A 14,299-nucleotide genomic window follows, 5' to 3' on the forward strand; every position below is an offset into this window, starting at 1 on the left:
CTCCTACTATCTGACCCCCACCTGTGCTCAGGAGAGTGTGTTCAAACGACTTTAGTATAAAGAAAAACCTCATTTCATCTACATTTTAAGCCTTCAAGAAAAGCTGAGTAGGTACCAAGTGGTAGAGGCAGCAATCCCACAAAGTGCCATTAAGCAGTCTACTGAAAGCTTCATTGGCTTTCCTGGGCGAGGGGCAATCTCTTACCTGTTCTGTACCATTTCATCCAGATCCATCTCTTCACATCCTCTTTATCTGAGCTCTGAAGTGTCCTCCTCTCCTCCACCTCCCATTAACTTCTTACAACTTGCCGGTGTTTGGAGAGATGTTGGCCATGTCTCAGGAATATAAGCTCATTGGCAACTGCTGCTTCTGTGGAAAAAACCATTTGTAAAAATGTCCATAGACTTGTAGAACCTTCATTATACTGACTCTGAGAGCTAGAGATGATTTTCAGAGCATTTTAGTCTCTTGCAAGCATCTGCTCTACAGAATCTCTGACAGGTGGCATTCATTAGGTCTCTACTTGAACACCTTCCATTGATAGGGGTCTCACCACTTCTTGAAGTTGGCTTTTGACTGTCACATAGTTCTTCTTTTGTGGTAATTAACTCTAATTTTAGGGAGTTCTTTCTAGTAAGTTAAAACTTTCTTCTCTCTAATTTCCTTTTTTTCATTCTATGCTTTTTCTCTGGAGCTATACATGCCATATAACTTATTCTTTAAATATTGCCATCTTCTTCTCAATTAGTAGAAACTTACAGTAATAAATGTTTCCCAGGGAGCTCCCTAAGGTACCAGGCTGAATTTCCAGGAAGGAGTTCAGGCTCTGGGAACAGCTTATTATCTCAAGTCTCATCCAACTATTACCTAGTAGAGACTTTTACATGGAAGAGAGACCCTCTTCTGTCTGATCCCAGCCTATAGTTCCAGTCTTTTCTTCCCTTACATGTATCTCCTAGATGTGGGTTTCAGTTCCAGCTTTGATAACTTAGATACCTTGCATGACCTGGGGAAGTCATATCACCTCTGTGCCTTTGTTTTCTTAGATGTAAAATAAGGATAAAAGTTGTGGCACTACTTATTTCAGCACCTTTGTGAGGAAAATACTTTGAAAATTTTGTAAACTATTATTGTTGTTTCTTTCCCTCCCCCCCAACACCCCCCCAAGTATTTTTTTTCCATACCCACTTGGGAGTTCTTATGATCCCAGGCCTGAATCAATCTCACCTCCATGAACCTTTCTTTCCTCACCTCAGCTAGAAATAATCTTTACTGTTGCTGAACTGCTACAGTTCTTGTATCACTGTACCACTCATGAAATGCTTGTCAATGTACTACCTTGGATTATAGCTATTTGTGTGCATGATTTATTTCTTCTTGACTAGGCTGTAACTCCATCAGTGTAGTGACCCTGCCTTATTTCCCCTAGCATACCTCCCCCCCCCCACCCAGAGCACTGAACATGGGGCTTTGCAATATTTTGCTCAACATGTATTTGCTGACTGAATCAAATTCATTTTATATTCCATAGATATACAGAGATAATTCATGCCATGCCTGCTTTGTTTACTGAGAAAAATTGATTCACTGCCTATTGTTGACACAGAAGAGAATAAATTCCCTAGGAACTGTTAGTTGTCCTGTGTGTAGGAGAAACTCTATGTTCTGTCCTTGGTGAGCTTTCTTCATGTTTGTGTCAATACCTAAAGGAGTTTACCTTGTCACCTGATGAACTGAAGATGATGTAGGGATCTTACCTTATTCTGACAATGAAGGGCATTTCTGTGGTTTGCTATCACTTGTGACGTCTTAAGTGATGAATATTACTTCCAGAATAAAAAATTAAATTAAATTTTTTTTATTGTTTTATCCTTCAATGCCCTCCAACAGCAGCACACCCTCTCCCCCCCCCCAACATATGCATGATGCTAGGTACCTAATTTTAGGTTTTGAAAATGTTATCCATTTGAATGTGTGGGCAATGGGAAGCAAACCAGTCAGGTGATGCAGTCCAGATGTATTTTGTTTTGTTTTCTTGTTTCATGGTTTGTTTGTTGCTCCCTACCTTCCCCTACTCTCTTGATTAGCAAGAACAAAATATTAGCCTTGGCTTCCTGGTCTGTAGAGACTGTGAAGATTGGTATATGCTTCCTTAAATGTCAACTTAATTGTGAGTCCAACTTCAAAGAAAGCTCCAGCAAAAAGTAACATTTCTGTGCATAAGAAAATACAGTTGCCAATGTATTTGTAATATATTGGCTTTTCTCCCAGGAGCTCTACAGTGATTTTTTTTTCAATAAGGCACATAGAATCATAGAATGGCAGAGCTAGAAAAAGCTTAAGAATGTAGAATATTAGACTATAGAACATATGTTGTTCGAGTTGGAAGGGACTGAGAACATAGACAGTCAAAACTGGAAGAGACATAGAACATAGATTGCTAGACTATATTATCTAGAATGTCAGTGCTGAAGGGGACTGTGGAACATAGCATGTTAAGTTACAGAATATAGAATGTCAAAGCTAGAAAGGACCTTAGAATGTAGAATGTGAAGATATAGAATCATAGAATGTCAGAGCTAGAGTTTTACAATGTAGAATGTTAGGCTACAGAATATAGATCAGAACTAGAAGGGACTTAGAACATAGGATATTAGATAATAGAAAATAGAATGTCAAAGGTAGAACATGGAACATAGAATATTAGACTATAGAATATAAAATATCAGAGCTGGAAGGGACCTGGGAACACAGGATGTTAGAATATAGAACATAGAAACCTAGAGCCTGAAGAGCTTTTAGGGGTCACCTCCTTTCTATTAATTCAAGGAAACTTGGGCCCAGGCTAAAGAAGAGACTTCCTTAAGTTCAGACAGAACCAATGGAGTAAATTGACCTCCAATGCTTTCCACATTTGAATTCTTTCACTATGCCCTATTTTTACCTGCACTGATCCATTCCTATATTTATTCATCTTTGCCTTTCTCCTCATTTTAATGTAGTTCATCCAAAGTGACCAGCCTTTCCCAAGGGAATGGTGAATTACTTTCTGTAAATCACCTCATTATTTTTTATAGAAAGCTACCAAAGCTACCATTATATGCAAAGTAATCTCTTGGAGCTCTTGGCTTAATCAAAAAAACCTAGTTAAAATGAAGCAAAGGACAAGGATTATTATTATGATTATTATTTAATAAAAGTGACAGAGACTTACTTAAGGAAACAGAGCATTTCATTGCTATTAAACATGCATGTCTAAACTGCACAGTGAGTAGAGTAGCTGAATATCTACCCAACCAAATGAGCAGAGCTCAGCAAGAAGATATGATCATATGAAAGGTACATAAAACTAGAAGAGAAGGGGCAGGTTCCAAGTCCTACCCTAAGAAAATCAAAAGATCTTACTCTCAAAGTGGTTACATTCCAATGGGGAAGCTAGCATGTAATAGAGTGACATAAAAAAAATCACAAAGCACGAAGAGAAATGACTTAATAAACTGATGGAAATAGGAAAAGAAATGGAGTAATTCCTACCAAACAGGTCAGAGCATTCCAGGAAAGCTTTCATTTGCAGCAAGTTGCATTAGCATAAAGGGAAGTAAAACAAGTCAAGAACACAGAAAGGGAAAAATGTGTGGCAGAGAAGGAGCTCTGTGCACCAAAGTTCATGAGAGAATCAGAGAAAAGGGTGGAGGAGGAAAGAAGTAGCAGAAATAATTTATGTTTTTTAAATTGTCAAAGATTTTATTATTCTGAATATGGAAAACAGCAAATATGAATATTTTCATAAACAAAACACAAAAAGTATAGTATATTATATGAATTACAAATCTTATTATGCACAGCTTGTTTTTTTAACCTGTCAAAATCATCTCAATTGTCTTTGTTTCCAACTAAACCTCCTTTGTTCTCTTTTCTTCCTTTTCTTCTCTTATCTTTGGTATTGCTTTCACTAACCCTTTTCTCTATCATTATCTTCCCCCTTCTCCATTTTTATAACCCCATCTTATAATAACTGGCATAGGCATTCCAAACAGATCCATATATTGTCTATTTCCTAAAAAGCATTTCTCACTCTATATCTCTAGTCTATCACTTTTCTCTCTGGAGGTGGATAGCATCTTCAGTCCTGTTGAGTCATGATTAGTCATTCCATTGATCAGAGTGCTTACACATTTCAAAACTTTGTTTTTACAATGTTATTATTATTTAAATTGTTCTCCTACTTCTACAAACTTCACTTTGTATCAGTTCATATAAGTCTTGAATCTCTTTTTTCATTATTTCTTATAGCTCAAATATGTTCCATTGCATTCGTATATCATAATTTGTTCAACTGTTCCCCAATTTTGGGTGACCCCTTACTTTTTCTTTCTTTGCTACAACAAAAAATCATTCTATGATTATATTTTTTTAACATGTGGTTCTTTCTCTCTTTGATTTTTGAGGGTATTATATATATATAATAGATGAATTTACTTATATTTATATACATATATATATTTATATGCTTAGTGGTGACATTGCTGGATCAATGGGTATTCATAGTTTAGTAATTTGGAAGAGATAGTTGGAAAATGCTTTCCAGAATATGTAGACTCATTCACAGCTCCATTAGAAGTGCAGTTGCCTTTCTTGTCAACTTTACTAATCTGTTAAATACAAGATGAAACTTTAGAGTTGATTTAACTTGTAGCTGTCTTACTTTTAGTGATTTAGAACATTTTTTCATATGGTTGTTGATAGCTTGCTTTTCTTCCTTAGATGTGTTTGTTCACACAATAGAAAATCATTTAAACTTTGGTTTTAGTGGAGTAGGAACTATAATAGGAACTATAATTTTGGGGGAATAAAAAAGAAACAGAATCACAAGAAATTTAATATACTGGAATATACCAGGAGCTGGCAAATTATGGTCTGAGGGCCAAATTTGACCCTGCTCCCTATATTTAAAAAATGTAAAAATCATTCTTAACTCCAAATTGATCAAAAATAGGCAATGGATGGATTTGTCCTACAGACCCTACTGACTTCTGATATGATATATGTAGATTCAGAGAACTGCATGAGCAAAAACAAGGAAGGGAGATTAAGCCAGGATTAAATGGAGAGTACTTGTTGAGGTGGAGTAGAAGATTGAAGTTGGATAGGTAACCTGTTAGAAAGTTTTGCATATGAAATAGAGAAACTTGGACTTGATCCACTAGTTACTAAGGAACTGCTATAAGTTCAATAGCAAGGAATGATTGGAAACCTTTAATAGTTTGTTGCAGTAAGGATCTCTGGTGAGACACAATCTCTGTTTGTGAAGAGCACAATCAGAACACATTCTTTCATCTTGTGCAGTTCTCATCCCTGTTCTCCCATAAATCCTACACACAGCAGGTGGGATCTAGTCAATTAACAATAGCCTAGAACTCTTGGCATTACATGGATAAAGATGGGACAAGTGCTATAAGAGGGCAACCAGATGATTCAGTGGATAGAGTGCTGGGCCTGGAGTCAGGAAAATCTGAGTTTAAATGTGGTCTCAGACTCTTACTATCTGTGTGACCTTGGGCAACTTATTTAACCTTGTTTACTTCAGTTTACTTCTCTATAAAATGAATTGAAGAAGGAAATGGCAAACCATTCCAATATCTTTGTTAAAAAAAAAAACCCAAAAAGGGATCACAAGGAATCAGACATGACTGGAAAATAACCAAGCAGCAATAATAAATATTATGAGATGTAAGTTTACTATAACAATAACATTAATAATAGCAATAATTATTATTATTGTGGAAGAAAAGTTTTAGGGAAATCAATCTAGTAGAGATATATTGGGATTTGGAAATATTACAGAAAAGAATCCAGGATCTGAGAGCTAGTCAATCAATCATCAATAAAGTAAGCAAGCAATTTTAAGTGCAAGGGACATAAGCAGAAATAGTCTCTGATTTAAGGAGTTTATATTCTATTGGGAAAAACAACACAAATACAAGCAAATTTTGGGAAGGAGGACCTTGGAACTAGAAAATCAGGAATGGTTTTAAAATGGTATTAGAGCAGAGCCAGAAAGGGAACAAGTGATTCTTTTTGTTATTTTTATTTTTATTTATTTTATATAAATATTTTGTTTTTCAATTATATACAATAGTAGTTTCTACCAATCAGTTTTTTTGCAAGGATTTGAATTTTACAATTTCCTCCCTCCTTCCCTTCCCTCCCCCTCCCCCCAACAGAAGGCAGATAGTCTTTTTTTTTTAGTTTTTTTGCAAGGCAGATGAGGTTAAGTGGCTTACCTAAGTCCACACAACTAGGTAATTGTTAAGTGTCTGAGACCGGATTTGAACCCAGGTACTCCTGACTCCAGAGCCAGCGCTTTATCCACTGCGCCACCTAGCTGCCCTTTTTCAGGTTTTTTTTTGTTTTGTTTTGTTTTTTGGCAAGGCAATGGGGTTAAGTGGCTTGCCCAAGGCCACACAGCTAGGTAATTATTGTGTCTGAGGTCGAATTTGAACTCAGGTACTCCTGACTCCAGGGCTGGTACTCTATCCATTGTGCCACCTAGGCACCCCGGCAGATAGTCTTTACATTGTTTCCATGATATGCATAGATCAAAACTGAATGTGTTGAGAAAAAAAAACCATATCCTTAAGGAAAAAATATAGCAAAAATAGAACAAAATTATGTAATACATAAGACAATTTTTAAACAATTGAAGATAATAAGCTTTGGTCTTCATTTAAACTCCACAGTTCTTTCTCTGGTTACAGATGGTTTTCTCTATCATAGATCCCCTAAAATTTTCTCTGATTATTGCACTGATGGAGGGAGCAAGTCCATCGAGGTTGATCATCACCCCATATTGTTGTTAAGGTGTACAATGAAACAAGTGATTCTAAAAGACTGATGTGAAGAAGGTCAAATCCACCCTGCTCCCTGTATTTAAAAATGTAAATATTATCCTTAATTCCCACCTGAACAAAAATAGGCAGTAGATGAATTTGGTCTATAGACCCTACTGACCTCTAGTATAATACATGTAGGTTCAGAGAACTGCATGAGCAAGGAAGGGAGATTGAGTCAGGCTAAAATGGAAGACAGCTGCTGGGGAAGAGTAGGAGAATGAGTTGGAGGACATGCCAGTAAAAAAGGCATGGAGGTAGGCTTGTTTGGAAGAGCAAGATGCCAATTTTGGCTGGATTGTGATGTGAAAAGTGTAGTAATGTATAATTTGGCTGCAAAGTTAGGTTGGGGCCACATTGGGAAGATATTGCCAAACAAAGGTATTTCTATTTTATCCTAAAGGCAATAGGGAGCCACTGGAGTTGATGGAATAGAAGAAGTCAAATCTATGTGTAAGCAGTGTGGTAGCAGTGTGGTAAGGTCAGAGACTGGATAGAAGAACAAAAAAAAAATTTCTAATTTTTGTAAGGGCTCAATAGAGAAATGAGAAGGACCTGAATTAGGGCAGTGTCATGAGAATAGAGAAAAGGAGTCAACTAAGAGAGATGTTATGGAGATAGAAGCAATTTGATGTATTAAAGAGTACTGAACTTGGAATAAAAAAAATGACCTGATTTTAAATTCCACCTCAGATAAACTATTTAATATTTAACCTCTCAACTTCAGTTTCCTCATCTATAAAATGGAGATAATAAGAGTACCTCCCTGAGTGGTTGTGAGGATTAAATGAGGTAGCATATATCTAAACTCTTTGTAAACCTTAAAGTGCCATATGAATTTTAACTATTATTACTACTATTATTATTATTATTGATTATAATTATTTATTTTATTGGGATGAGAGTAAAAGGAGTTAAGGATGGTGCTAAAGTTGTGGACCTTAGAGTTGGGATAAATAGCAGTGCCCTCTATAGAAATAAGAAAATAGGAAAAACTTGGTCTTTAATGGAATGATGATGAATTTTGTTTTGATCCTGATGAATTTGAGATGTTTATGGAATATTCAATTTGACATGTCCAATAGACCAAATGGAATAAAGAATCATTTAGGGGAAGAGTAAAAGTGGGTGTCCAATTGAGATTAGGACTAAGGAGTGAGATTTTTGAATAAATATACAGATCTGGGAGTCATCTTTATGGAGATGATAATTAAACGCATAGGAACCATTCACATCAGGCAAGTGGGACTAGAAAAGGAAGAGAAGGGAATTCCAAAGCTAGAGCTATTAGATAGTAGAGCTAAAAAATAACATTGTTAAGAAAATCCAGAAAGAAGAGAGAATTGAGGAGAGGGCAATTAATAAAATGAAATTTGTAGAAAAGCTGAAAAGATTCAGGATTGGAAAAGGCCATTAAATTTGAGATTTAAGAAATTACTGGCAAATTTTGAGGAGGTATTTCAGTCAGTGAGAGACTGGAAGACAGAATGCAAAGGGTTATGAAGAAAATGAGAAGAAAAGAAGTGAAGACAATGAAAGTAGAGAGTTATTTTTTTTTTCCTGAAAGGGAGGAAAGATATAGGACAATAACTTGAAGGCATCTTCTCAAGAGTAAGGTTTAGTGGAGATTTTAAAAAATTTTCCATTACATGTAAAAACATTTTTTAATACTTGTTTTTTAAAACTTTGAATTCCAGATTTTCTTGTTCTTCCCTACCTCCCCACTCTCCTCCTTGAGGAAGCAAGCAGTTTGATACAAATTATATATGTACAATCTTGCAAAACATATTTCCATATTAGCCATGTTATGAAAGAAAACACTGACCAAAAAAAGAAAACAAGGAAAATAAAGTTTTAAAAGTGCAATTTAATCTGCATTCAGGTTGCATTAGTTCCTTCTCTGGAGGTGCATGGTATTTTTCATTATAAGTCCTTTGGAATTGTCTTGTATGGATCATATTGAGAACAGCTGAGTAATTCACAGTTGGTTATCACACAATATTGTTATTATTGTTTATGAAGATCTTCTGGTTCTTCTCACTGTACTTGAATCAGTTTATATGTCTTCTAGTGTAAACTTTTTTTTAGGCTTTTTTTTTGCAAGGCAAATGGGGTTAAGTGACTTGCCCAAGGCCACACAGCTAGGTAATTGAGATGGGATTTGAACCCAGGTACGCCTGACTCCAGGGCCTGTGCTTTACCCACTGCACCACCTAGCCACCCCTAGTGGAAACTTTTTAAAGGAAAAGTGTGTATAGTCAGGGAATTGGAATATGGGGGAAATAGATAATTAAAGAGAAGATAAATGTGGAGACAATCTGTTGAAGACAAGAGGGATTGAGAGTATTTTTAGAAGGAGATATCTTTTAGAGGACATGAATGTAGGGATATTGGGGAAAAATATCTCTTTTGTCAGAGATTGGAATTAAGGAGAAGAGGATGGGAATGAGGCCAAAGAGTTTTTTGATGTAGACAGGGAGAGAAGATGTTGTTTTTTATGAATGGCCTTTATTTATTTGTTTGTTTGTTTGTTTGTTTTAGTTTTTGCAAGGCAATGGGGTTAAGTGGCTTGCCCAAGGCCACACAGCTAGGTAATTATTAAGTGTCTGGGGCCAGTGCTCTATCTACTGTGCCACCTAGCTGCCCCTGGCCTTTATTTTCTAAGCAAAATATAAAGCAATGTTCATATCTAAGGAGGATGGGGTTGCAGGATGAGAGAGATTTAAGGAAAGAAGACTGTGGGGAATAAAATAGAGAACAAGTTAGGGAGGAGTTATAGGATTATATTGCTGGAGTGAGGGCTCAATTGAACAGTTAGGTGGCGCAGCAAATGTAGGACTGACTTTAGAATAAAAAAAGATCAGAGTTCAAATTCTGCCTCAGAGTAGCAGTGTGACTCTGGGCAAGTCACTTAACCACTCTCAACATCAGTTTATTCATCTCTCAAATGAGGACAATAATACTATCTACCTCTTGATGCTTTGAAGATCAATGGAGATAACACATGAAGTCTTTTGCAAATCTATAATCCCTGTATAAATGCTAGCTAATATTATTTGTAGTAGAACCTGTCAGCATACTTTTATGATTTTAGTTCTGCTTAGCAACATGAGGGCAATAATACTGAGTTGGACTTTGGAAAAGCAAGATCAGGAGCAACTAGGTGGCGCAGTAGATAAAGCACTGGCCCCTGGAGTCAGGAGTACCTGGGTTCAAATCTGATCTCAGACACTTAATAATTACCTACCTGTGTGGCAAGCCACTTAACCCCATTGCCTTGCAAAACCCTAAAAAATAAAAAATAAAATCAGTTTAAATCCTGACTGAAAATTACTGCTTTGTAACCTTGGACAAATCATTTCCTTTTCTTAGCCTCAGTTACCTCTTCCAGAGTTTCCTTTCAGACATCATAAATAACTGTGTGACCTTGGATGAAATTACCTTTCCTTCCCCTTTCTCTTCCTATACATGTCATTTCATCTCTTTTGGCCTCAGTTTCTTATATTTCCTCTCTGATACTGTGTAATCTTGGATGAAATTATTGGACTTTATGTCCTCTTCTATACAATAAAGGAGTTGGGCCAGATGAACTTTAAAGTCCTTTTAAGCACCAGTGTTATGTGGTTCCACTTTACCAGTATTGCTGACATACATGTGGATGTTTTACACAAGACTCAAGAAAAAAATCAGTCACTCTGAGACTGATTAGTATTCATTTTCTTCTTTGTTTCTCCCTATAAGAAAAAAAATGTGATACTGTAGAAAAATAACTGGAGAGCCCAATGTGACCAAACCTTGAAAATAAGAGGGGTTGGTTAGGCATATAATAGAAAAAGGCAACATCACAAGCATTTATTTAGTGCCCATTCTGTGTTAGGTATTGTGTTGTGTTTAGATTGTAAGCTCCTTGAGGAAAGAGACTGTCTTTTGCTTTTTTTTATTTCCCTTGTGTTTAGCATAGTATCTGGGGCAGAATAGGCACTTAATAAATATTTATTGATTGATAGGTTGGTTGGTTGGTTGCTGGTGCTGAGAATATATATATATATATATATATATATATATATATATATACACACACACACATATACACACATATATTTGCATATATATGTATCACACACACACACACACATATATATATACACAAATACATTGACAAAAATAAAACAGCTTACATTTTCTAGGAACAAAACAAGATAGCTAGCTCTAAGTATACAGTGTTTTAAGATTTATAAAGAACCTTACAATTATCTCCTTTAATCCTCCCAACAATCCTGGGAAGTGAATGATATTATTACCCCATTTTGTAGATGAGAAGACTGAGATATAATGAAGTCAAATTATTTGCCCAAAGTGACAAAGATAATAAATGTCTAAAAGGGATTTGAACTTTGGTATTCCTGACTCCAGTTGACTCTGCTCACTGTGTCATCTAACTGCCTCAATATAAGACTAGATGAGTTGCTGAGTATATTCAAGTAACTTCTAGAACATGAGGTGGTGAGCACTGGCAGCTGGGGGCATCAAAAAAGTGCTCATGTAGGAGGTGGCTTGTGAACTGAGTCTTGAATAGAGTTAGAGATTCAGCTTCAGTATAACAAGTGACTTGCCCAAGATCATCCAGCTAATAAGTGGCAAGTATCTGAGACTGGATTCAAACTCCCCCCTCCTGGATCCAAGGTCAGTGCTCTATTCACTATGCCATCTTGTTGCCCCTGTGTGTGTGTGTGTGTGTGTGTGTGTGTGTGTGTGTGTGTGTGTGTATCACACATAGATTGGGAAGGGATATACATATATATATATATATATGATTATATATTACTAATCTAACTGTATATCATATATGCTTATATTATATGATATAATTATATGTAATCATATAATATAATTTTATACAGGCACAGGCCTGTATTTATTCCAGGTAATACCAGGGACAAATGTCATTATAAATCTTTTAAAACTTTGTGTGATACAATAAAATGAGCAAGAGATCTGAGCTTGAATTCTGATTCTAACAGGGGCTGACCCTGGAAAAGCAAATTATCTCCTCTAGCATCAGTTTTCTCATCTCTAAAGTGGAAATAATAATAGTTGTACTACCTATCTCACAGGGTTGTTTTGAGGGAAGTTCTTTGTAAATGTTAAAGTTCTATACCAATGTGCTTTATTTATTATTTTTACCTTTTTTTAATCAGAACACATATGCACACGCATATATAGATGCATAAACATTCCCTTACCCCCAAATACATATGCACCCACACATACACACCCATCCACATGCAAAGAAGGAAATGATGAAGAAGGGCTGAATATTGCTTCAGGGTCAGGAGGGTGGAAGAAAAATTGTGAGTATGTCCTAGTCCCTCATGGGCCTAGAAAGGGAGAGAATCCCAGGAAAGAACAGGAAGAGGGCAAACACTTAGTTTTGGAGGCAGCATAATTTGAATTCAAATCTCAGTACCTACTCTCTGTTTAATAGTGGACAAATCAATCAACTTCTTTAGCCTAGTTTTCACTGAGATTTCTTCCAACTAGGCAACTATGATCCACTGAAAGAGAAGCCATGTGGCAGAGGGTTAAACCTCTTAGGATAGATAGATAGATAGATAGATAGATAGATAGATAGATAGATAGATAGATAGACAGGCAGACAGATAGATAGATAGATTCCACTTCACTATGAAAAACTTTTGACTTAGGTGTAAGACCCTGTATCTGGGGAATGTGCCTTTCAAGAACATCTTGTACATGGATGGACACTCCTTTGTTTTATCATCAAGTTCCCAGTCCTTTGTTTGGAACAGTTTGGAAATCTAATCTATCCCTTTGTATGTCTTTGCACTTATTTCAGTTCTTGGTCTTGATACCTTCAGGTTGGGGATCAGATCCTGGAAGTCAACGGGAAGAGTTTCTTGCACATTCCCCACGATGAAGCCGTCAAACTGCTAAAGTCATCGAGGCATCTCATCATGACAGTGAAGGATGTGGGTAGGCTGCCCCATGCCCGAACCACCGTAGATGAGACCAAGTGGATTGCCAGCTCTCGGATCGGAGAGACACTGGTGAACTCAGCAGGGTCTGTTTCTGGGGTTCTCTTGCCCACAGAGGCATTTTTGGAAAGTCATGTTAGTTCTCACACTTCCTGTAGCCCATGCTCTGAGGAGATTGTGAGTCTCAGGAGACTGTGGTTGGTCACTGCCTATGTCAGACAAGATCATTTGGAGGGTGGAACATTGGACATTAACTTGGAGCATACTGATACTACTAATTCTATTATTTCTTACCTAAGGTGATATGGACTAGTCATGGTTCTCAGTTTTTTCATTTGTAAAATGAGAGGGTTGGACTAGACATTCATCTTTTGGTCTCTACTTGCAAATGATAATTATCCTCTCTAATTCCCTGCTACTTCTCTTCTGAGCCTCAATTTCCCCTTGTGTAAAACAAATTCAGCTCTTATTTAGCGCAATATCTAGCACTAAATAAGCACTTAAATACTTTGATTGATATACAGTTCAATAGGGTTACTTATAAAGATTAATTGAAACAATGTCTTTAAAATACTTTGTCAATCTTAAAGTGCTATATCCTTATCAGCTCTTATTATTATCAATCATCATTCTCTGACTTGAATTTAAATCACTGCATATCTGAAAGTTACCAGACTCCTATTTCTAGCTGATTGAATGAAATCAGGGCAGGGATGGTTTCATTTTTGTCTTTGATTTTCAAATGCCTTGCCTATAGCTATACGGTGAATAAATGCTTGCTAATTCATTAATTGTGTCCCTAGTAGCCTACAATTCCGTAACACTCAAGATTAAGAGCCAAGTTATCCAGGTTCAGTATCTCAAGAATGTATTTCCTGGAAAGCAATGGAAATTCATCTTCCTTTGAAGTGGAAACTTCTTCTGTGTCCTCACCAAAGAAAAGCAATTGTCTCTGACCAGGTCATTTTGAACTACTTAGAGAATGCTAAGAATTGTTATCTTTCTTTGCAGGGTACCTGGGGATCTCACAGGAGAAGGAACAGCAAAGGTAAGAAGTTCTTAATCATCTGAGGACATGAATAATAGCAAAAAATTATCCTTTCTTTAGTTAGCGTTTAATACTGACTCAAAAGCAACAGAAGTTGATTTATTATATCAATTTACTATATTTACCTTATCAATTATATATATATATGAGTATATATTTATGAATATATTCACACACACATATACACACAGACACATAACAGTTCTCAATTGGCTTGATCATTTTCTTTTCATAGCTTTTTTTCAACCTGGAAAAAAACTGATAAATGATCAAATTTAGCTAGTTCTCTGACTCTTCCAGTTTTAAGACATTTAATGGATTATCAAGCTACTCTTATCTTTGCCTTCCCATCCCTGAGCTTCCC

General features: G+C 36.3%; 1 protein-coding gene across 4 annotated transcripts in view; it reads left to right on the plus strand.

Annotated features, from left to right (window-relative positions):
• WHRN (whirlin) overlaps positions 1–14,299 on the plus strand; it is a 132,595-nt gene that overhangs the window by 76,098 nt on the left and 42,198 nt on the right. For all 4 annotated transcript variants that reach the window (XM_074211752.1, XM_074211753.1, XM_074211754.1 and 1 more), the window contains exons 4-5: positions 12,771–12,973; positions 13,899–13,935. In XM_074211752.1, the coding sequence (XP_074067853.1) occupies positions 12,771–12,973; positions 13,899–13,935 (240 nt within the window). The remainder of the gene's footprint in view (positions 1–12,770; positions 12,974–13,898; positions 13,936–14,299) is intronic.

The sequence above is a fragment of the Macrotis lagotis genome, chromosome 1 (assembly GCF_037893015.1).
Source record: "Macrotis lagotis isolate mMagLag1 chromosome 1, bilby.v1.9.chrom.fasta, whole genome shotgun sequence".
NCBI lineage: Eukaryota > Metazoa > Chordata > Mammalia > Peramelemorphia > Peramelidae > Macrotis > Macrotis lagotis.